Source organism: Galleria mellonella, unplaced genomic scaffold (assembly GCF_026898425.1).
Source record: "Galleria mellonella isolate WM207_F2 unplaced genomic scaffold, CSIRO_AGI_GalMel_v1 utg103, whole genome shotgun sequence".
Classification (NCBI taxonomy): Eukaryota; Metazoa; Arthropoda; class Insecta; order Lepidoptera; family Pyralidae; genus Galleria; species Galleria mellonella.
In genome coordinates, this window is record NW_026441966.1 from 2,088,347 (window position 1) to 2,113,685 (window position 25,339).

At 36.5% G+C, this 25,339-nt stretch overlaps 1 protein-coding gene across 2 annotated transcripts; it reads left to right on the forward strand.

The window, feature by feature from the left end:
* Window positions 1-401: 401 nt before the first annotated feature.
* Window positions 402-24,413, forward strand: LOC113519556 (2-oxoglutarate dehydrogenase complex component E1-like). 2 transcript variants are annotated; one of them, XM_052900897.1, is made up of 21 exons: window positions 402-598; window positions 2,836-2,958; window positions 4,470-4,554; window positions 5,100-5,200; window positions 6,264-6,405; window positions 6,970-7,048; window positions 7,731-7,907; window positions 14,221-14,369; window positions 15,089-15,174; window positions 15,935-16,114; window positions 17,248-17,428; window positions 17,900-18,118; window positions 18,398-18,591; window positions 18,897-19,022; window positions 19,573-19,694; window positions 20,144-20,256; window positions 20,514-20,701; window positions 21,112-21,208; window positions 21,717-21,909; window positions 22,851-23,147; window positions 24,250-24,413. In XM_052900897.1, exons 1-21 carry the CDS (start codon window positions 527-529, stop codon window positions 24,347-24,349), a joined length of 3,024 nt encoding a protein of 1,007 aa, XP_052756857.1. In that variant the 5' UTR covers window positions 402-526; the 3' UTR covers window positions 24,350-24,413. The 2 variants fall into 2 exon arrangements, with proteins under 2 accessions (XP_052756857.1, XP_052756900.1); XM_052900940.1 differs by lacking the exons at window positions 2,836-2,958; window positions 4,470-4,554 and having other exon boundaries at window positions 524-598.
* Window positions 24,414-25,339: the final 926 nt, after the last annotated feature.

Sequence of the window (25,339 nt, forward strand, 5' to 3'; positions counted from 1 at the left end):
CTACACTTAGCTAGTTTTTTTTTTTTTTTTGATGGGTGAAAATGGTATGGTAACCCCGCCTGCGCTAACGGGATACGCTGGCGGAGCACCAGTGAAGGGTGATAGATGAGAATGAAAACAGGCCAGTTAGCCCATCATGATGAATTCATCAGGAATTAACCATGATAGTTTCCAGGGGGAACCGCGAGGAGGTCGACCTGGTTGGGTATATTGCTAGCAATGGGATTCTCAGTCAGTACATTTAGCTAGAATTGAAAGGGTCTTTAATTTTATTATCTAAATATTTATTAGACCTCTTTACAATAAATTAAATAAGCTTAACATGTTTCTCTTTACTTGTCTATCAGTTTATGAGAAACATTCTAAATGTAAAATTTTTAAAGAACAATATTTAATGGTGAAATTTTATTATAAAAATCAAAAATCATATGAGATTAATATTTTTTTTTTCAATAGTATTTATATTAATTACAATATCAACCAAACGCTGTAATCTTAAAAGTTGATCTGTCAAAGTGCTTCTACCATGGCTCTCTCTCGACCCTATATTATTTGGAAATTATCCCGAAAGTATTTTCCAGTACGGTGTCCTAATATGGTAAGTTTATTCATCTATTCCCTCATAATATCTACTTAATTAATTGTACAGTATCAGAAATAAATCTACAGTTTATACAATGACGTTATCAATCGATGAAGCATACAGCCTGCTTGATGGCCCTTATAACTAATTATAGGTGTACTCTTGGATCGTAGCTATTACTTGATTTTTATATTGCAAAAAATGTCTTAACTTTAAAACTGAAACGGAATTCCATTCCATTATAAAAAAAAAAAAAACTGAAACAGAATGCAATCCAGATGAGGTATCTAGGTTGTTTTTCAAGCGATTTTAAAAAGAAAAAGGTTCTCAATTCGGTGTGTATTTTTTTATGTTTGTTACCTTATAACTCCTCATATCTCATAACTCCATCAACCTCATAACTTATTTAGAAAATTCTTTTTTATCTGAAAGGACATACTTACATACTGACCCAATAGAAATTTTATCAAAATGGATTCCATAGTTTAATTTTTAAATTAAAATAAATAGTTTTGTCACAAATGAAGTAAGTTTTTTGTTTACATATAAAAATTCAATTATTTTCAGTGTAAATTTTACAATTGTAATTAATCTAGTCACAATGAATAGGTAATGAGTAACAAATAGACAGGTTCCATTTTTAAAATTCTTATTGTAATTTAAATAGTGGCTTTTAAGTTAACATTTTATTAGAATACGTGAAAATATACGCATACTAGGTACCACTTAGTACTTATCTTGTTCACTAACATATAACTTTTTTTTTTACATTTTACAACACAGTAAGTAATTGATAATAGAGTTTTTTTTCTAGTCTTTGGCTGATAACATTAGTTTTCCAGATGGTGAAATGACGCAAGAATTTCTACTGTAGGAATTTATTTACAAATAATAAATACCACGTTTCATGTTACAATCTAGTTACGTATATTAAAAAATCTAATTTATGGTATTTTATTTCACTATTAGACAAAATTAAGATTGTACCCAACCATAAATAAATAGACTTCCATAGTGACAAAACCAGTTTTTTTTTTTTATTTAAAAACTAAACTACTAAATAAATTTTGATAAATTTTCTAAGGAACCAATCTGTAAGTATATCCTTTCAAATAATAAAAAAATCTTCCAAAACGGTTTAGAACTGACGGAGTTATAAGATATTTGCTACCTCATAACTCCTCATCCATCTCCTTCATCCTCCATAAAAAAATAAACGATTTAAGAACTTTTTTTTAAGTCGGTTGAAAACTGAATGAATAAATAATGTAAGCAGGGTTACCGCCTGTGTTATTGGTTTACGATGGGTCTTTTTTTTTATACAACTTAGAATGGCAATCAAACTGACCGCCCACCTGATGGAAAGTGATAACCGTCGCCTATAGACACGAGCAGTACCATGGACATAACAGAGTATACTGTTTCGCCCATGATACCCCCCATGCATTGCCGTTCCTGAGGACTCAGATATTATTCCTCTGTACCCTGTAAATTCACGCCATATCCCACCCTTCAAACCGAAACAGCCATGCAAACACAACTGCTTCACGATAGAAACACGAATGGGACAGAGATACCCAAGCAATCGACTTTTGTACAAAGTCTCCCTCTGGTACAACTGGTAAACAGTGAGGAATGATAATTGAAAATAAAACCTTATCTTTTATTTGGTTATAAGATCAGCTAACTAGTATAGTATTATATTATCTGTGGCTAAACTATTATCACTTAAGTGTTTATTTATTGGTTCCACAACCCTATAACTTTTGCCTGGAGCGTAACATTCTCAGTTCAGTTAGTTCTCAGAAATGGCAACACTAGAATGGTTTTTTAAGATTGAAAAATAGAATAGTATATACCCCGCCTGTGATATCGGTATACGCTGGCGGGGCACTAGTGAGGGATAATAGGTGAGGATAAAACAGATCAGTTGGTCCGTCGTGGTGAATTCATCTACAATTAACCACGATGGTTTCCAAAAAAAAACCGCATGGAGGTCGACCTGTTAGGGTATATTGTTAGTAATGGGCCTATTAGATCTCATCACTAACTATTCCTTTCTGCCCACGCTTGAAGGGTATCATGGGCGACGCAATATACTCTGTTATGTCCATGATACCGTCCATGTCTATAGGCGACGGTTATCATTCTCCATCAGGTGGGCCGTCAACTTGTTTGCCATTCTAAACTGTATAAAAAAATACATTTTATTTGTATAGAGGTAGCGTACGTTCTTCCTTTGTTGCCTTTAGCACGGATCAAGGCTGCAGTCGAAATACTCATCGAACGCAGATTCGTTCCTGAGTGGAGCAAACGCGAATTTCCTTGAAGCGCAGTATTTGGACTGGGCGAAAACTAAAGGAGCAATTGATTCGGTAAGCTACTCCAATGTACTAGTATCATTATCATCATATCAGCTATTATCTTATATATATGTATCACTGTTTTATGTATTATTCTTATATATTTATACATAACATGTCTTGCACACATGTGTCCGTGAGTTACGTATTTAGGGCCTATTGAAAATCAGTGTCGTAGCTTCAGATTTGAAACTGCGACATATGCTGAGTTAGGTCCTTTGCACAAACACTGCTACATTCATTTTGTTTTTTATATGTTTTTCTTTTTATTCTAAATTCAAAGTGAAATAGTATTGTTTTTATATAATTGTATAATCTTCATTATTACGTTGTTTTGTTATATGTAATATGTATAATTTATATTATTTTTCTTAAAGAGCGATTGTATTTAATTAATGATATTATTTAAACGAAAAGTTTGTTTAGTGTTTGTGTAAATAAATAAATATTATCCATACACTGCCGAACCTAGGCCTCTCCCATAGACTACCATAAGGAACGGTTTTGAGCCACCTGCACCATTGACTTCCTACAATGCATTTGAGGTTATTATTCCATTTAATGAGGTACGGAAGGTGGTCTTACACTACTCTCTCGTACGTGGTCAACACTCAAGAACCTTTCTTCCTCATCGTACTACCATATATGTTGTCTATGGTATTTTTTTAATGGTTGCGCTATTGGTTTACGCTGGCGGAGCACCAGTGAGGGATGATAGGTGAGGTTGAATAGGCAGGTCAGTTAGCCCACCGTGATGAATATATCTGGAATTCAACACGATGGTTTCCAGGGGGATCACGTGGAGGTCGACCTGACAAGGAATATTGCTAGCAATAGGACTAGTGGTTCGCATTACTAACAATCCCTTCCCCCTTCCCCTATCAATGGTATTAGGCTCAATGCATGTTTAAGTGACAGCTATTGACGTTTGCCACAAATTGAGTTCTGTTATATTACAATATGCTCTTTAAGAAGACTTGTGACCATTTGATTATCATTGAGTTAGCTTTTTATCATAATACTACGGCCCGTCTGATGGTAAACAAGATTACCGTAGCATATGGATGCCTGTAACCCTGCGCGGGGTGCCGACCCTAAAAGTTAGTATTTAAACAAATATATTCGTAATTACCTCGATTTTTTCCATCAAGAGCGCCGTCAGTTTGTCTACCGTTCTAAGTTGCATAAAAAAAACTCTCTTTTTGAGATAATGGAATAAGAATGAAATCGAAAATAAAAGTCGTAATGTGTGAATATGACCCCTGCTCACGCCAATTAAGTTGCCATTTTAGGACTCAGGTGTTATTCCTCTGTACTGTAAAATATGCCATATCCCCCCCTTTCGGCGAAATTGATTATGCAAACACAACTGCTTTACGGTTAAAACACGAATGGGACAGAGGTACCCCAGCAGTCGACTTTTATACAAAGTCTTCCTCTGATAAATTGTATAAAATTTTTTAAGTTTTAGTACAGTTTACGTTATTTACATAAAAAAAATAATTTTTCAAACATTTTTGCAGACATGGGACGAATTTTATGATAGTATCAACGGACCCACGCTGAAAATAGAAGAATTCGAAAATGAGTTTAGTCCGACGTCTATACGTAAGTACGTTCGCCTATAGGTGAAGTGTATTGCAGGCGTTTTTAGTATATAATTTCTAAAATACCTAATGAATATTAATAAAACCAGCGGATTTATCATGAAATGAAATTCCGAAATTTCGGACTCAATATCGTGTTTTTGTTTTATACCAAAATCGGTCCAATAAATGGAATTTAACATTTCGTTCGTCATACACCCTATTATAAAAGTCCAAAGGAAAGATATTTTAACATTTTTAATATTTCCAAACGATATGTATTATGTAATTTTAACATCAAATTTGTATTTCGTTTGACTCCGAAATTTCGGAAAACATTTCATGTTAGGCCCTCTGATTGTATAAAATAAACATAGTAATTTAACATTATTTCCACAAAAATACAATACTACATTCATAAGTACATAGGCCTAAAATAATTTCTAATTATTATTTATTATATATATACATATTTTATAGCTTTACAGATTACATTACAGCTTTATATTAGCCATAATAAATATGTCTTGTTTTAATTATTATTAAAAAATATTTTATATCCTATAGCTTTTAAAGAAAATTCAAAATCATCTGCGAAGGATAAAGAAGCCGAAAGAGAAAAAATCAAGCTACATTTAGCAGTTCAAAATTTAATAAGAAGTTATCAGGTTATAATTTTGTATAACGTTTTTAAGTCGATGCAACAATAAACTAAATTTTATTGTGATGACCAGGTTTCATAGTAAATGATGAAGATTGAGATGTCTAAATTTCAAATTCTATATATAATTGGTATCGTAGGCGTCCATAGGCTATGGCAACCGTTTATCATCAGGTGGGCCGTATGCTTGTTTGCCATTTCAGTAATATAAAAAAAATAATAAAATTTTTAAATAATAAAACGTAAACACCTATCATATACTCAATGTTACCTTAGTTAGTTAGTAATCCCATACGCATGTAAGTACCTACATATCAATTCAATTGTAAATAAAAGAATTGACAAAAATACCATAGATTTTTTTTTTATATTTAGCACGGAAAAAGTTTTGCAAACAATGAGTAGATGTCGTCACATCACAGTGTGTAGAAACTAATAGTTTATTACTATTGTGCGATTAAAAAGATTTCAAAGCAGGTAGAATATCAACTGACCTTGCCGTTATTCGTTCCAACGTAATTTATTAAGTGGTACGCTTAGTTTTTATACAGATTGATTACCCATCATTATTATCATCATATCAGCCTTTTACTGTCCACTGATGAACATAAGCCTTCCTTAGGAGGTTTTTCCAGTAGTTGCCACGCTTGGCAAGCTGAATGGCAATCGCAGTAATGCTTTAGAAATGTTTGAACAGGGGTGCTGCTATTCATTTTTTTACTATTAGTTTCCTTAGTCGCCTCTTACGACACCCACAGAAAAAAAGAGCTATGCCAAGACTATAGCGTCTTTTTTTACCCATTACTTGTCTTTACTTTACTTTCGTGTATAATAAAGTATATGTCATATATGTGTAAGTATATTTGTTATTTATATATATTTATTCGTTTATATATGTAATTTTAGAAATGTTTGTATATCAATAATTAGTTTCGCATTAGTATTCTAACACACCTACAGAAAAATGGTTGACTGGGAGAGACTATAGCGTCTTTTTTTAGCATTAAGTCCCCATGTACACATATTTCTATTTCTAAATGAATAAATAAATAAAATGATTCTTCATATAGTGTCGTGGCCACCTACTTGCAAAGACCGATCCCCTGGGCTTGACACAAGGTGCCAGGTTTTTGTTGAAGAACAAAAATCGGGACATGAATGTGAAGGGCGTGGAATGTCAGATTGTTGCGAGGGAGCTGGGAACTATTCTATGTATGTACCAACTATATTTTATTTGTTCATTTTCCAGTAATCTCATTTAGCACTGTGATTTAATAGTAAATAGTTTTGAAATATACAAGTAGGCATTGCCGAAAAATATAATTGATATGAGTACGAATAGTTTATATATATATATATATATATATATATATATATATATATATATATATATATATATATATATATATATATATATATATATATATATATGTATGTATCAGCATCAACATCATTTCAGCCATATGTTTTTATATGTATTTTTCTATATATATCACGGAAAATTTTATGAACTTGCTATGTTGTTTCTCGTTTTTGCGGGCTCTGCAAGTTGTAGCACGCAGTGCGAGACGAGACGTTCTGACGTAAGGGACGTACGGACCCTGAAGAAGACTTGCCGATGACGTCGAAACAATTGTCGTAAACGACACCTACAATTTATAAGATTTTCTGTTATAAATTATATATATGTGGTTAAAAAAGAACATAAGTTTAAAAAATAAAATGTAATGACTTAATTTATGTGTTACAGAAGTAAGTTTGATCACTATGTTACAGGTGAAAAACATATGGACATGGTATTCGAACTGCCGGACAGAACCTTTCTTGGTGGAAATGAGACAGCTCTAACGCTCAGGTCGGTTAAACTTAATCGCCGCATTATTCCTATACCACAGTTAATATAATACTATACTAGTACCTATACTATCCTATCAGCCGTTAATTGTCCACTATTGAACATAGGCCTCCTTCTCTGAGGGCCTTTGATCTTCCTGACATGACATAGGTCACCCATTACTTTCTCATTAATGGCGTAAGAGGAAATTAAGGGAACTTAATAGTGGCGGGATAAGCAGCAACGTCCCTAACTGCAGTTGCCAACCCTTATGCCAACCGTGGCAATTACTGGCAAGACCTCCACTATAGGGGTGGGGGAAAGGGATTGTTAGCAATGGAGTTTGACAGCCCCATTGCTAGCAATATGCCCCATTAGGTCGACCTCCACGTGGTTCCCCCTGGAAACCATAGTGAACAATTCTTGCTGAATTTATCACGATGGGCTAACTGACCTGCTTCATCCTCACCTATTATCCTTTACTGGCGCCCCGCCGGTGTATACCGTTAGCGCGGGTGGGATTACCATTCCATTATCACCCATTAAAAAAAAAAACTATAGGGGTTGTATTGTACATTCAGCAGTGGACAGTTAACAGCTAAAATGATGATGATGATGATGATGAAATAAATAGTTTAGTAAATGTGTATAGTGCGTAATGTTAATTTAAAAATCTATAGGGATCTTTGTTTAACTTGAACAGAGAGATCATACATCGCCTGGAGAGAGTGTACTGCGGTTCTATAGGCGTAGAGTACATGCACGTGTATGACATAGATAGTCTGCAGTTCATTAGAGAACGCATCGAGAAGCCTGGCGCTTTCGACAAGACGAATGAAGAGAAACGGCTCATAATGCGCCGTCTCACCAAAGCCGTGTTGTAAGGTTTTTTTTTATATCAATTATGATTTTTTTTTTATACAACTTAGAATGGCAAACAAACTGACGGCCCACCTAATGGAAAGTGGTAACCGTCGCATATACACATGAGCAGTACTATGGACTTAACAAAGTATACTGTTATGCCCATGATATCCCCCATGCATTGCCATTCCTGAGGACTCAGGTGTTATTCCTATGTACCCTGTAAATTCACGCCATATCGCTCCCTTCAAACCGAAACACAGCCATGTAAACAACTGCTTTACGGTTGAAACACGAATAGGACAGCGGTACCCAAGCAAACGACTTTTGTACAAAGTGTCTGTTGATTACTACCAACTCATCGAGTAAAGATAGCCAATACTTTTTTTAATGGTTGATAATGAAATGGTAACCCCGCTTGCGCTAACAGGATATGCTGGCGGGGCACCAGTAAGGCATAATAGGTGAGAATGAAAAGGCAGGTCAGTTAGACAATGTTGATGAATACACCTGAAATTTAGCATGATGGTATCATTAATGGGGGGCCATGTGGATATCGACTTGACAGGGTATATTATTAGCAATGAACTGATACACATTTAAAAAAACCTTTTGAGTATATAGGTATATATACCTATTGTTTTGTTTGTATATATATAAACAAAACATTTTTTATATATATTCTCCTACATTCTTTACGACTCTGGAACGCGCTTCCTGATGCCATTAAGAGACTACCGACTAAACCGTCTTTAAAAAAAAAACATTCACGCTCACTTTTTTACTTTATCCGAGCTGTAAGTACTTTATATTATTCTCAATTTCGTGTATAATATAGTATATATCATATATGTGTAAGTATATGATATATACTATATTATAGTGGGGTTGCGTCACGGACGACGACACGAACTAAGTGGTTGTTAAATTTTGTAGTTTTAAAAATATACAGACCATTTACTTATGTCCAATAATTGATATATCTTAAGATTTAAAGTGCTTACAGCCGTGTAGTATATAGTATGGACTTAATGTGATAACGTTATAGCTAATATCATCAGAACAAAAACAAAACAGTGTAATGACAAAAAATCTACCCTCAAGTGAAATAAAATCGATAAAATCTGTAAATGAAGAAATTTATGACCAATTCAATTATTGTGTTCTATTAAAGTGACAAAGTGCATCATCTAGCGTCTCAACTTTGTATTGGTTTTGATTTTATTGATATTAATAGCCATCAAAGTAAAACTATTATGTTACTTTGCAAGACATGCGAAAAAAACTTGTTACCGACAGGTGCCGCTACTTGTAATTTATGCAGTACAAAATATCATCGCTCCTGTGTGGGAATATCAGAATAAGGCAAAATTACTAAGAACTGGGTCTGCATGGATTGTAAAAAAATGGAGAAATGTTCTGGTGAATATGCAGCTAGCCAATCGTTAGAAACGACTGGTACGATACAGTCAAAAAAGTCAAAGGGAACGGAGGTGTCTAGTAATTTTCCTAGCACCTCCGATTTCCGTCTTGAGATTGTTGAGTGGATGACTGAAATGCGAGAATTACGTAAAGAGTTGGCTGAGTTCCGCGAGTCCATTTCAGGCATCACGGCTCGCATGGACAATATTGAGCGGCGACTTGAGACCATAGAACAAAATAGAGTCGAAATGATTAACGGCGGAGGAGAGAAAGTGACTGCACTTGAGAAGTTGGTCTGTACTCTGAAGGCTGAGTTGAATGATCGTGATCAGGATGCTATGCTTTCGGACCTTGAGATTGGACAACTTCCTGAAGAAAAAGGCGAGAGCACGTTTCACCAGGTCTGCGTGCTGGCCGACCGGCTGGGAGTGTCCTTGGACAAGCGAGACGTGGTGTTCGCGGAGCGCGTGGGAGTGTCGCCTCGCGGGGCAGATGGGCGTCCGCGGCGAGTGATCGTGCGACTGGCACGGCATGGCATACGAGACGAGTTGCTGCGGGCAGCCCGCGTGCGCCGCTCACTAACCGCCGCAGGGGGCGGGCGCGTTTACCTGAATGAACGCCTTACGCGGAGAAACCATCAACTCTTCGTTCGTGTTCGTGAAGAATGTCGCAAGATCAAGTGGAGATACTGTTGGACAAAGAGAGGTCGCATTTTCGCTAGGAAGGCAGACGGACAACAGGTGTTTCAGTTCCGTACTGATGCTGATGTTGATCGAATATTTGGTTCAATTACAGATTGACTGACAAAGATGAAAAGAGTTCTTTTGGGTGTAATGCAAAAAAATAAGCTAAAATTTTATTTTAGTGATTTAATAATCAATTTGAAACTTTATTTGCAACGAAGCAGAATAACTGTAGTATATAGATATTGTGATTTTTACTTGAATAAGTATTTGATTATTTATGAATTTGTTAAGAACTATACATACATGACAGGAGTTTGTAATTTTAAAAATAAGTGGTCTATAGAACAGAATAGAAGGAAAATTTTTTTATCACCACTATTGTATGTGCTTATTAAACTGAAACTTCATAACTTTAAAATTATGAATATTAATAATTACTACATGATAAATCATAAATTGGTGGTTGATGATTCGAATAAAATACATAATACGTCAAGCAACTTTAGCCATAAGGTATTGTGGAGTAGCAACTTATGTTATTTAATGTATAAATATAAATACCAATATTTACGAACTTTCTATAATATGATGTACTGGTATATTATACTAAAATTCTTTGTTATCACCTACGGTAAAAAGTCGTATATATTGGCACTTAAAATGATAACTTTACATCCGCATATAATATATCTTATACGTCTTTGTGGTTCTGAATGTTGTATCTCTCTTGTGGAATTTATTTACAGTAAAATTCACTAAAAAATTTCTTAAATTGGGTTTGTTTAATGCAGGTTCTTTAAGTACTCGGCACGATGAGTTTATTGTAACTATTAACCAGCTGGCCCCAGATATTATTGCAATAAATGAGACATGGTTAAAACAGGGAGAAGAGGGTAGGGCTCCGGTTGTACCTGGATATACTTTAAGACATACTCCTCGTCCGTCAACTATACGTAGTGGAAGAGGCGGTGGCGTAGGTTTTTATGTGAAACGAGGCTTACGTGTCAAAACATGTCTAAATCCAATTTCAGAAATCGAACAAATGTGGCTTAGTTTGCACTTGAATGGCATTAGCATAGTGATAGGCACTGCTTACAGACCTCCGTGGCTTGATGTTAATGTATTCTTGGACGCATTGACGGAATCATGTGCTTTTTTCTCTTGCTATGATCATATGGTATTACTAGGCGATTTTAACGTCAACCTGTTAAATCTTAAAGATAGTAAGAGCAAATCATTGATAGAATTTCTAGATTATACTGATTTGACACAACATATAAAAGAGCCTACACATTTTACCAAACATAGTGAGACTCTTATTGATATAGCATGCACAAACACAAGAGTAAAACAAGTAAGTGTCAATCATATACCTGAGCTGGGCAGCCATAGTTTTATAACATTACAGCTAGATCTTAAAAGAGACAAAATAATTCCAAAGTTACTTAAAATCAGGCCTTTCAATGATATTTTGATTAACTATTTCTACAAAGATCTCAAAAGTATAGATTGGAGTCATTTTCGTAAGTTAGATGATATAAATGAAATGGTAAACACCTTCAATGCCTGTATTACTAATTTATTTGATCTACATGCACCTAAAAAATATATATGTATTAAGGATTGCCCCAAACCATGGTTAACTGATACTATAAGAGAAATGATACATCTTAGAAATAAAAGTCATAAAAGGTATAAAGCTTCAGGATGTAACTCACATAGGTTACACTATAAAGACATGAAACAAACGGTAGCTTTGGCGATAGAAGCAGAAAAAAAAGCTTACTTTGAAAATAATATAAACTTATGTCTAAGAACACCGAAAACGTTATGGAATAATTTGAGAAATTCTGTATTGATGAAAACAAGATCAACAGAACTGTCAGACTTCTGTGATAATCCTGATGCGTTAAATGCACATTTTATAAATATTCCAGGTAATAATCAGGTTACAATATCGGCTTTAACATACTATGAATTTAATAAAACCATTACAAATGCATTTACTTTAACAACTGTAGATGAACACCAAGTAGCTAGTATTTTAAATTCATTAAATTCCCAAGCGGAAGGAATAGATCAAATTAGTTTAAAAATGATAAATTTAACTCTGCCGTATACATTGGATATTATTACAATCATAATAAACAAATCTATTTTAACTTCAACTTTTCCAGAAGTTTGGAAAACAGCAATTATAAAACCTATTCCTAAAATACAGATTCCTCTTAGTATTGGGGACCTTCGCCCTATAAATTTACTACCCTGTCTATCTAAAATTTTAGAAAGAGTAGTACATAAACAGCTATATCGGTATATAGAGGCTAATAGATTATTACCCCCCAGACAATCAGGATTTCGCCCTGGATTTAGTACATCTACAGCTCTATTAGACGTTACTGACAGCATTCTCGCAGCTCAAGATCAGGGAAAGGGTACGATCTTGGTTTTACTTGATTATACACGAGCATTTGATTCCATAAATTTACGAGTAAATCTACTTATTACAAAATTGTCGTTCCTTGGATTAGATTCTAAAACAATAGAATGGTTTCGAAGTTTTCTTACTCTTAGATCTCAAATTGTAGAAACTCAAAGAATGGATGGTACAAAATGTTACTCAGAATCTAAATATGTAACTAGAGGAGTACCCCAGGGGTCAATATTGGGTCCACTTTTATTTACTTTGTATTGTTTTGATATTATTAATTGTATTAAAGGCTGTGAGTACCAAATGTACGCGGACGACTTCCAGATTTATATTCATTTTGACCCCTTTAACATAGCATATGCCATTAAAAAACTAAATGAAAATTTGGATCGTATCTCCAGTTTGTCCGATAAAAATTGTTTGATGCTTAATCCTAATAAATGTAAGTTTGTGGTTGTTGGGACAAAAAAGTTGATAGCTGAAATAGAAAGACATAAACCATGTATTAAAATCAATAATAAACCTATTGATCAATTAAAAGAAGCACGTAATTTAGGATTAGTCATTGATCCTCATCTTCGTTTTGAAACATATATTATGCAAACGGTGAAAGTCTGTTTCTATCGTCTTAAGTTGCTATATCGATTTCGGAAATATCTAACTGTGTCTACTAGGGAAAAGTTGTGTGAGGCTCTTGTCTTATCCAAATTAAACTATGGTGATGTAGTGTATGGCCCCTGCTTGTTGTCTAGAACTGAACGACTGATCCAAAGAGTGCAAAATGCATGTGCCCGGTTTTGCTATCACATTCCTCCGCGCCATCACGTTACTCCTTTCTTAAACAATGCCGGTATCATGAAAATGTTTTCACGTAGGAAGTTGCATCTTGCATGTTTAGTGTTTAATATAATAAATACAGGTAAACCTCAATACCTTTACGATAAATTATCGTGGGCGCAAGAGCATAGTATATATAATTTAAGAGTAGCTTCTATACGTTTAAAGGTACCACGACATAGAACTGCAAGTTTTCAGAGAGGGTTCAAATATGCAGCTTCCAAGATCTGGAATGACCTCCCGCCTCCCATACGAAATTTAAAAATAACTTATACTTTTAAAAAATATGCTAAAAACTATTATTTAAATCTACAAAAAGCATGTAACTCCTTGTGATTGCATAACATTGCTGCTTCATTGTATAATATAGTGTTGTTGTATTGTTATTGTATTATTGTTGTACATATCTATTTGGGTATATCTTGTCAGTTAAGTGTATGTATGTATGTATATGTATGTGTGTGTGTGTGTGTGTGTATGTGTATGTATGTATATGTGTATATATATATATATATATATATATATGCGTATGTTTGCTGTCGTCGTTCGTAATGTCACGTATGGGCACCACAGAATATCAGCGCTGTAGCAATTAAATTGCTGCAGCACATGCTGAGTGGTGACCATGTTGGCAATAATAAATGTAAAGTTTTTTTTTTTTAATTCATAATGTATGTAACTTTTTGTTGTTGTCAATAAATGTTTTCTTTCTTCTTTCTTTCTTTCTATATTTGTTATTCATATATATTTATTCGTTTAATATATGTAATTTTAGTATGTATGTATATCAATAATTAGTAGTACCGCATTCGAGTATTCTGACACTTGCCTATGGTTGACTGGGAGAGAATGCTTTTAGCATTAAGTCCGCCATGTACACATATTTGTACTTATGAATAAATAAATAAACAAAACAATCGAAACATTATTGTGTTTAACAATGACTGTTGTAGCTTGGAGAAATATTTCGCGACCAAGTGGCCGGCGGAGAAAAGGTTCGGTCTAGAAGGTGGCGAGAGCATGATCGTCATGCTGGAGGAAATTGTCGACAGTAGCTCCAGGTTGGGTGTGGAGTCTATAGTGATAGCAATGCAACATAGAGGTATACCTGCTTTTTTTTTAAATAGATGATAATGGAATGATAGCTCCACCCGCGCCATCGGTATACACCGGCGGGGCACCAGTGAAGGATGATAGATGAGGATGAAGTAGGTCAGTTAGCCCATCGTGACGAATTCAACAAGAATTGTTCACGATGTTTTCCAGGGGGAACCACGTGGAGGTCGACCTAATAAGGCATATTGCTAGCAATGGGGCTGTCAAACTCCATTGTTAACAATCCCTCCCCCCCCCCGAGGTATACCTGCTAGACCTCCTGCTTCAAAATCTATATCCATAAGGCACGCTTATAGAGTTGTCATCATTTCTTTTCCCGTAGATGTCGTAAGAGGCGACTAAGGGAACTCAATATTAAAGGGATAAGCAGAAGCATCCATATTAAAACATCACCAAAAGGCTAACTGCGGTTCCCAACCCAAGTTGCCAAGCGTGGCAACTACTAGCAAAACCTTCCTTATTGGGGAGACCTATGTTTGTATCGGCTGATATTATGACTGGCGTATTTCGGAAGGGTTGGTGGGGGGTGGGGGGAGGAAGTGTGCCTATTACGGTATTCAAGGTGTTCCTTAAGCCTATAGGCAACGGTTAGACGGTTAACATTGTTATTAGGCAAACCATCAGCTTGAGTGTCATTTCTAGCTGTATGTTTAAGAACAAATTTTATAACGTTATTAGGTACCTGAAAACGTTAGTTTTTTGCAGGTCGTTTGAATATGCTAGTGAACGTGTGTCGGAAACAATTGACGGATATTTTTGCTCAGTTCAAACCGATGGAGCCCAAAGAGCCGGTTAGAATAATCTATTTACCGAAAAAATAATCCTTAAATTCTGTCAGATGAAGTTAGAATGATATGTTCATATTTCCCGAGTTAACGACTGTAAGGGTGGCATATAGAATTAGGTCTACGTATAGTTTGACAGAGCCTGAAATACTCCTCTTCTGTATAAACTGAAGACAGCATTAGAAAGAGATCCATAGTTAGCAGTGGATCTGCAGACTGAAATGATGATTTACTCAAAAATCTCTTTTCGCGGGTAGTTGATCAAATTGAAGAAAGTAATTTATATTTCTATTATAATGATACAAAATAAAAGTAGGTATATAATAATATTTCTGAACCACAAAATGTAAAATGCGACACACTTGTTTAAAACATATTTCCATATTTCATTTTATTTATTTACACTTTATTGCACCAAGTTAAAAGAAAAATAACAAATGCAGTAAATATTAATGAGAAGTGATACAAAAGGCGGCCTTATCGCTAAACAATCTCTTCCAGACAACCTTTGGGTAGAGGACATTGACAACATCTTTCATCAAAAGAAGACATCTTTTGTTTTATATTTAAAAAAAAAAAATTAAATAATCTGATTGTATAAATTATCGTGTGTCATAAATGGCTCAAATAAAGTGTTTATCTATCTATCTATCTAATATAAGCACACCAACTCTTATTTCATGCATAAAAGAAATGTTATTACATTGGCGCCCAACGTGGGACACTAATGTATTTGTAGACTTAGTTACATCTCCTTTACATGCAGGGTTCAGGCGATATCAAATACCATCTAGGCACGTATATCCACCGGTTCATACGTCAGACCAACAAGTACATTAAAGTGTCTATGAGCGCCAACCCCTCGCACTTGGAGGTGGTGTCTCCTGTGGTGGTCGGCAAGGCGAGAGCAGAGCAGCATTGGAAAGGAGACAGTAATGGTGATAAGGTTTGTATGTATATATACAAGTAGCTGTACCTTTTTTTTTTAACATTTGGAAAATGCTTTATGCAGACCCATACACCTTGTGGGAGGTGAATGGGTACTGTGGGAATCCCCCCCGTAAGGTGGTAGTGTACCCACTAAAAATCAGACGATATACCCTCGAGGAGCCATATGTCGCGGATGTCTCCGCGACATATGGCTCCTCGAGGGTTCGCTTTCGCACTCATCATCTCCGACGGCAGCGACCCGCCCCCTGATGGTAAAAGCAAGTCTCCTCTCTCAAGATAGGGTGGCTGGCGTGCTCACCCTACCACTCGGGGGATGCGCCGGTATATTAGCACATCCCGCAGGGAAGTAGCTGTACCTGTAACCCGTGATTATGACAATTATAATACTCGCTATTTCCCGCAGTTTTGCCTTTACATTAGAATATAACCTACTTATGTACCAAATTTCATTCAAATCCTTTAAGCCGTTTAAGCAATTGAGATTTAAAACAAACATCCAATCATTCAAACATCCACTCCGAGTCGTTTTATTTAATTGATCGTATTTATTAATCGATCTTATTAATCGTAAAAAATGTCTTCAAATACGTCATGATACTTTACTCGTGTTGAATATTGTTATCATACAGCAGTGGATAGTTAACAACAGTTATAATAATAATAAAACTTGAATATCTTGGAATAGCAAACAAGCTTACGACTCACCTTATAGAAGATAAGTAACGTTCACCTATAAGCATGAACGGCATCACAGAACGCGCTGTAACGCCCATCGTATCCCTTATGCGCTGCCATTACTAAGGGCTAAGGTGTTAAAATATTTAATTTTAATTACTTTAATATTATTATAATGTCAATAGTTGGGGGGGAAGGGGAAGGGATTGTTAATAACGGGCCCTATTGCTAGCAATTTACCCAACCGGGTCGACCCTGGAAACCATCGTATCAGAAAACGAAGTTCTGAATCCCAAGTGTATACATCACGACGGGCTAACAGGCTGTTTTTTATCCTCGCTTATCATCACTCACTGGTGTAGCGATAGCACAGGCGGGGTGACTATTCCATCATCATCTATTGAAAAAACAATGTAAATAATTGTACCTAACTTAGGTACTTTATTTTTTCAGGTAATGGCAATAATAATACATGGGGACGCAGCGTTCGCGGGACAGGGCGTGGTGTACGAGACGGCGCACTTGAGCAATTTGCCCTCCTTCACAACGCATGGTTCCATCCATATCGTATGCAACAATCAAATCGGATACACCACGGACCCGAGGTTCGCTAGGAGCTCACCCTACTGCTCAGGTTCGGAGACATTTTCTTTAATGGAATGAAAACAGAATGCATCCCTGCGCTTCCGGTATGCAATGGTGGGATATCAGTGAGGAATGATGGGTAAAGATGAAGTTAGTTCAGTTAACTCATTGTGATGAATTCACAAGGAATTGAATGCAGTCCATGGTGAGTTCCAAGATAGAACCCCAGTCATAATACCTACCTCTGTACTTATAAATTCATGTTTCGATCATTTAAAAATGATAGGTCACTTGCTTAGGTACGTAAGCCATTTCCCAGTAAGGCATGTTAGAAACCTATATCAATTAAGAAAAAAAAACATCAAAATCGTTACATAATTGGCATATGAACGATTTTTATTTCTTTCGCAAAAAAAAAATAAAGTCGAAATCACTTCCTTCTTAAAGTCTGTGGATACATGGCTTGGTTTTCAACTTTAATGATAGCAGTCTGCTACCATGTCCTGTGCTTTGTTTTCAGATGTGGCCAAGTGCGTAGATGCACCAGTGCTGCATGTTAATGCCGACGACGCCGAGGCAGTGGCCCACGTGGCCCGTGTGGCCATCGAGTACCGCTGCAAGTTCAAGAAGGACGTGGTCCTCGACCTAGTCTGCTACCGCCGCTTCGGCCACAGCGAGGAAGATGAGCCGATGTTCACACAGCCGTTCATGTATAAGAAGATACGAACTATGGAGACCGGTTAATTGATACATTGTGGAATTTCTTTACCATAACATACATGTTTTACATGGGTACCAATATCCCATCCGTATTTCTGCAAAGAAGCAGCTGTAGCTTACATGACTGTGTTTCGGTTTGGAGAGTGGGATATAACAGAGAAATTACAGGGTACGAAGGCATAACACCAAAAAAGAGAAAAAGGGAATATTTTTTAACAAATACGCTTTAACAATATGTTTTTTTCAATTTTATTTAGATAAATTTCGTCAATAGATCATCTAGTTTTGCTCTCCTCAGTTGATAAAATCTATGGAGCAAAACTGAAAGCTGAAGGAATAATAAATGACGCTGACATTAAACAATGGGAGAAAGAGTACATGGACACACTGAACAAGCACTTTGAACTAGCCAAAAAGATAACCAAGCTCAGCATAATGGACTGGATCGACACGCCTTGGACCGGGTTTTTCGAAGCCACTGATCCTAACAAGGTCTCAGTAGTTTACAATTATTAATAGTAGTTTTTGTGACAGTAATAACAAATGTTTATCTAATAATCATCATATTAGCCGTTAATTTGGGTGGGTTTTACCAGTAGTTGCCACGCTTGGCAGACAGATTGGCAACTGCATTTAGGCTTTGGTGACGTTTTAGGAGGGAAGCTGTTGTCCGTTCTTCGACCATTAAATTTCCTTAGTCGCCTTTTACACCCACGGGAAAGGAAGGGGTGGTCCATGCCTGGACCACTTGGCAAGTCTACATAAATAACTTATTAATTTTTAACTGTTTATTTTAGGTTCAAGAAACCGGCATAAGCGATGCGACGATATCCACTATATCACAGCACTTCTGTAAATTACCAGAATCATCTTTCGAGATTCACAAGGGTATTGTTAGAATACTCGCAAACAGAGAAAAGATGGTAATTCTCTTTATGATTTATGTAATGATTTATCTTGATCATACCTTAAATGTTTATGTATAAATTATTTTTTACTAGCCTTTACACGTTACCTCATCCGTATAACCAGGATATAGTTACTGATCGGGACAAAAGGCCTATATAGCCTATCTCCTTCTCCATCCCGTGTGGTACATGTATACCAAAATTCACAGTGATTGATTAAGCCGTTAAGATGCTATACACACAAACAAACAAACTCACTTTCACATTAATAATATTAGTACGGATAGTCCTGCTCTGTTGGCACTGACGACTTGGTGTGTTATCTGTGAAATATGGTAGGTAAGAATGAAGTTTGGTCAGTTGGCCCATCGTAACGAATTCACCAGGAATTAAAGACGACGTTCTTTGACAAGGGCAACCTAAGACTTCATTGCTAGCAACATATCTTATGTTGCTAGCAATGAAGTCTCACAGACCCATTGCTTGCTAACAAACGCCTACAAAAGGTATCTAAAACTAGAACTTCATTTAATCTTCATTTCTAAACAATTACTCAAACTTGTAGGTAAAGGAAGGCATTGCTGACTGGGCAATGGGAGAAGCGCTCGCGTACGGCTCACTGCTCCGTGACAAGATACACATTCGTCTAACTGGAGAAGATGTGGAGAGAGGCACTATGGCGCATAGGTACACACAACTGATGCATGCATATATGTATTTCATGGCTGTATGTGATCCTGTGTAATGAGGGAGTAAGAAAAAAATGCGATATAACTCCTGTAAAAGAAGGAACTACTCTTTATTTTACTTGTCTAAGAGAGAAAGAACCAAAATATAATAGCGCACAAGAAGGGGAACTCGAATCAAAACTCTATACCAAGTCATCTGGTCAGCGTAGAAATAGTAGGCTAGAATCCTTCTCCTGTAAGGACAAGTACGTCTTCATCAGTTATAAACAGAACATAATTGATTCAGACTAAATTATCCTGGAAGAGATTCAAAGGTTTCACAAAAATAGAGTTACGTGTGGTATCAACTTCTTAAGGTTTTATCAATTGTCGATAAATGCCTCTGACTACTCCATTGGGGATTACAGCCGTCAGCATATATTTATTTTATGCTCCATACTTTTCCAGGCACCATGTCTACCATCACCAGGGTGTCGACGGGGCCACGTATAGGGTCCTCGACACGCTGTACCCTGACCAAGCACGATATAGCCTACATAACAGCTCTCTATCCGAGTTTGGTAAATTTCATTTCTCTTATATATTGTATTAGGTTTACTAACTGGCTTCAAAAGTAAGACGTTCACAATAAATCTTATTTTTTGTGCATTACGTGTAAAAATTTCGTTTGATAACAATTCATTCTTGTAATAGTAATAATACCCACAATTTTTTACTGAACTCAATCAATAATTGCTAAATAGCTATTCATTCCTATAGGGACATACCGTATATGATATTTAATCATTGATAATTGAATTTCGTCATCTACATTCAGGCATTTTGGGTTTCGAAGTGGGCTACTCATACTCGAGTCCATACCTGTTGACCATTTGGGAGGCACAGTATGGTGACTTCGCTGACACCGCTCAGCCCGTCTTCGACACGTTCATAGCTAACGGCGAGAGCAAGTGGGTCTGTCAGTCCGGTCTTGTGGTGCAGCTGCCGCACGGTATCGATGGAGCTGTTAGTATTATAGTATCTCTTATCGAACCTACTGTTTTCTGTTTCTTAATTTCTGTTAATTAACTTCTAATGAATTCGCCATGGCTCTAACTGATCTGACTTCATCCTCTCCACCATCCCTTACTGGTATCCCATCAGAGTAAAATAATAAAGTATGCGTATTTATAGTTACCGATGAATCCCTCCGGAATAAGAAACCGTCGTGGTTAATTGTTGATGAATTCATCACAATGGGCCAACTGATCTTCTTTCATCCTCATCTATCATTCTTTAGTAATGCCTCGCCAGCGTGTATCAATACCGCCTTATTTCATTGCCATAACACATATACCATAACAACACTAGCAAAAGGTTTACTTGCTGGTAGTGAAAATCAGTTATATTACTAGGTACGTTTTGAATAATCCTAGGGTCCAGAACATTCGTCGGCGCGCATAGAACGCTACTTACAGCAAGCAGACGACGACGAGGACAACATACCTGACCTTGACGACAAAGATATGGTCTGTGCGTATCAAATTTGGTATTTGATCAAAGTAGGAGTTCTAAGTAAGAAGTAATGGAACGTATGACTAAATGAATGCGATCTTGGTATGCGATATTCTAAATTAATTTTTATGAAATCTTCAATGTCAAACTTTTAAAATTCTTTGACAGGTTAGAGAATAGTGTAAGATGGATTTTTTTACGAAAATCAATATACTTACATGATAAAGGCAACGGCGAACCTAAATTTGATGTGGATAAAATACATTTTTGCACGAAACCCTTTGAAGTAAGACACTTTTTGTGCGAGGTCCTTTTTTTAGAGCAATAGTCCAGTTTTTTTTTAATTCGTGGTAAACAAAAAAAATACAAATTTAAATAGAAGCATGACCTTTGGACCGCGTAGATGAGGGTGGTGGGCTAAATCGCCCTCGCCTTACGCTGCCTCTGGAATAAGATCTAGTAATAAATAAAATATCAGACCGTCTTCTGAGGCGGGATGCATTTTACACGCGATGTATTTTCCTAGTGAAACAACTCCGCGCTGCGAACTGGATAGTGTGTAACCTGACTACACCCGCGAACTACTTCCACATGATCCGACGTCAGATCGCGTTGCCCTTCCGCAAGCCCGTCATACTGATGACGCCCAAAGTTGGCCTCAAGCATCCTTACTATAGATCAAAATTCGAAGATTTCCGTATAGGAACCTCTTTCCAAAGGTATAGTTGATAGAAGAACTATTTAAATACAAAATTAAACATTTATGCTGTTTTTGTATTTAATTATTATTAAATTAGCCGTTCACTGTCCACTGCTGAACATAGGCCATGAGGAAGGGAGGGGACAATAGTTACCACACTTGGCAGGTGGTTTACCAGCCGCAGTAAATTTTGATAATGTTTTAAAAAGAATGCTGCTGCTCATTTCTCGACCACTTTCTATCATCGTACGGCTCGCTATCGACAGGGAGTTCACCCTCATACCTTACAGCCTAAATGGTCGCGTACAACTCGGTTTCAGAGATGTTTTCTCCCACGAACACTCAGGTTATGGAATGAGCTCCCTGCCGAGGTTTTCCCAAGAGACTACAGCGTGGGGTTCTTCAAAAGAGGGGTAAAGAAGTTTCTTCAGGGTCGACAACGCGCGCGTAATGCCTCTGGTATTGCAGGCGTTCATAGGCTACGGTAACCGCTTACCATCAGGTGGGCCGTTTGCTTGTTTGCCATCTCAGTGGTATAACAAAAAAAGACCAGTAAGTTCCTATAGACGCCTCTTACGTCACCCACAGGAAAGAAAGAGGTGGCCCATTCCGTGCCAAGACCACACGACACTTTTCTGTTATTTTACTAAATCGTTTAATTGATTTGTACATATTTAATACAAAAACATAATCTATGTTTTGCGTGCAGATTCCTCTTCTATTATAGCCATTTTCGTTCGAAGTTGTCAGTAAAGCTCTCCTGACTTATTTCCTTTACTCACTTCTTATTGCTTGTATATAGGTAGGTAAGTAGTAAATATAATTTGCACTAAAAATTATCACCAATTTGGGTGATGTACCTACGTTTCAGTATAAGTACCTACTGTAAATCTACAGCCAGTTCGAATATTTGCTTATAAAATTGCTTTGCTTAATTTTATGGTGTTTGTTTATCACTAGAGCAATAAGAGAATCAGGGCCGGCATCCAAGAAGCCGGAAGGCGTAAAGAAACTTATATTCTGCTCCGGAAAGGTGGCCATCACCATCAGTGAATTGGTGAAAGAGAAGAAATTGGAGGACAAGATAGCAATGTGCCGAATCGAGCAACTATACCCGTTCCCCTACGATATTGTTTTGAAAGAGTACTGCAGATACGAAAACGCTAAGGTGTTCTTCTGTCAAGAGGAGCACAAAAACCAAGGGCCGTGGCCGTTTGTCAAAGTTCGATTGGAGAATCTCTTTGGGAAGAAAATTGGGTATACTTCTATGTTACATTAATAAATAAGTACTACAAAATTACACTTATTGCCTAATCCTCAAAGTCCTAATCCTTATGTGGTGTGTTGATATTTTATAAGGACACAGGCAACGAATATTTAGGGCACCATTCAGAACACCCAGATGGAAAGCTGTCTGGGTTTTTTTTTTATACAACTTAGAATGGCAAACAAGCTGACGGCCCACCTGATGGAAAGTGGTAACCGTCGCCTATAGACATGAGCAGTACCATGGACATAACAGAGTATACTATTTCGCCCATGATACCCCCCATGCGTTGCCATACCTGAGGACTCGGGTGTTATTCCTCTGTACCCAGTAAATTCACGCCATATCCCACCCTTCAAACCGAAACACAGCCATGCAAACACAACTGCTTCACGGTTGAAACAAGAATGGGACAAAGGTACCCAAACAATCGACTTTTGTACAAAGTCTCCCTCTGGTGAATGGTGGTGGTGAAACACTAGTTGATGATCTTGAGGGATTCATCAAGAATTAACCAGAATAGTTTTCAGAGGGATACCGCGGGAAGATTGATTTGACAGGTTATATTTCTAACAATGGTGTCATTCGTTCTGGTAGTCAGCGAAATAGTTATAACATCTTATTACGGTATGGTTAAAGATTCCATTCAATCTATTCATATATAAGTGGGTATATCAATTCGTATTAAGCTTTTTTATGCAACTAAGAATAGCAAACAAGCTGACGGCTCACTTGATGGACCCTGCATTGCCATTCCTGAGGACTTAGGTGTTATTCCTCTGTACCCTGTAAATTTACTACTATATCCCACCCTTCAAACCGAAACACAGTCATGCAAACACGACTGCTTCACAGCAGAAACACAAATCGGACAGAGGCTGCTAGTGCTAGTGTTTATCTACAGGTCTATTATTGATATATGTATGATTATGAAAAAAATTAAGTACCATATTATATCCAGGATATTGTCTATGTCTATAGACGACGATTACTATTTTACATCAAGTGGGCTGTCAGTTTGTTGGCCATTCTAATTTGCATAAAAAAATCTAGCGTTAAGACAATTTGCAATAATTATGTTTTCTTTATCAGTTGTATATCAAGACCGTCGAGTTCGGCGTCCGCGACAGGCATCAAATGGGTTCATGCGAAGGAGCTCAAAGAGTTAAAAGAGAAAATTGTTATGTTATAGAATGAATATTGTTTTGTATGTACAATTTATGTCGGTACCCACTTACCTAGGTTAATAAATTATACGAGTGCTTTTGTGACAAGTATTAGTTTTTATTTACATTATGGGTATAACCTTATGACGCTAATTTACAAGAATCCTAATACGATTTATTTCGTACTCAGCCAAGTGCAATAAAAATGATTATTGTTATACTTTAGATTCATAGATTTAGTATAACGTACATTAGTAACTTAAGTGTGGGATTACAGGAAACGAAAATCTTATGACGATTTGTAAAATGCGTTTATTTAGAAAGCAAGTCTTCTACCTGCTTCTGTTAGGCGGCCGGTTGTACAATAACTAAAGTTTGTGTACCACAAAACAAAACCAACATCAAATTTGATAAAACCATATTGATCTAAAAACTAAATTATTGAACCGGTTATAAAAAATGTCTATGGGACCAATCTTTATCTTTTCAGATAAAAAAAAAAATTCGACTCGGTTTAAAACTGATGTAAACAAATATAAAAAATTTAACCTAATAAAAAACCTTTTTCTTTTTAAATCGGTTGACAAAAAATAACATTGTCAAATTATAAATAGAAGGTAGTGAAAATAAAATATACATATAAATGGTAGTATGCATTATCTTTGCCTTACCAAATAATTGCATAAGGGGGCAAGGGATTGTTAGTAATGGGGTCAAATTACCCTATTACCAACAATACACCCTATCAGGTTGGCCTCCACGCGGTTTCCCCCTGGAAACTATCATGGTTAATTCTAGTGGAATTCGTCACGATGGGTTAAAGAAGTCGTTTTATTCGTCACCTATCAGCGATTACTGGTGGGCACCAGTAAGGGTTGATAGGCGCCAGCGTATATTGATAGCGCAGGGGTCATTACCATTACATTATCATCAATTAAAAAAAATTGTTGTTTTTTTTTTCTTTCTTTTGTGGCGTTCACAAAAAAATAGTTACGTAAAGACGATCATGGCATCTG

Coding starts and splice junctions, on each gene's coding strand:
- LOC113519556 (XM_052900897.1), top strand. CDS start 527: ATGGCTCTCTCTCGACCCTATATTATTTGGAAATTATCCCGAAAGTAT. Junction 599..2,835: donor CAGTACGGTGTCCTAATATG/GTAAGTTTATTC, acceptor TGTTGCCTTTAG/CACGGATCAAGGCTGCAGTC. Junction 19,695..20,143: donor AGAGGCACTATGGCGCATAG/GTACACACAACT, acceptor ATACTTTTCCAG/GCACCATGTCTACCATCACC.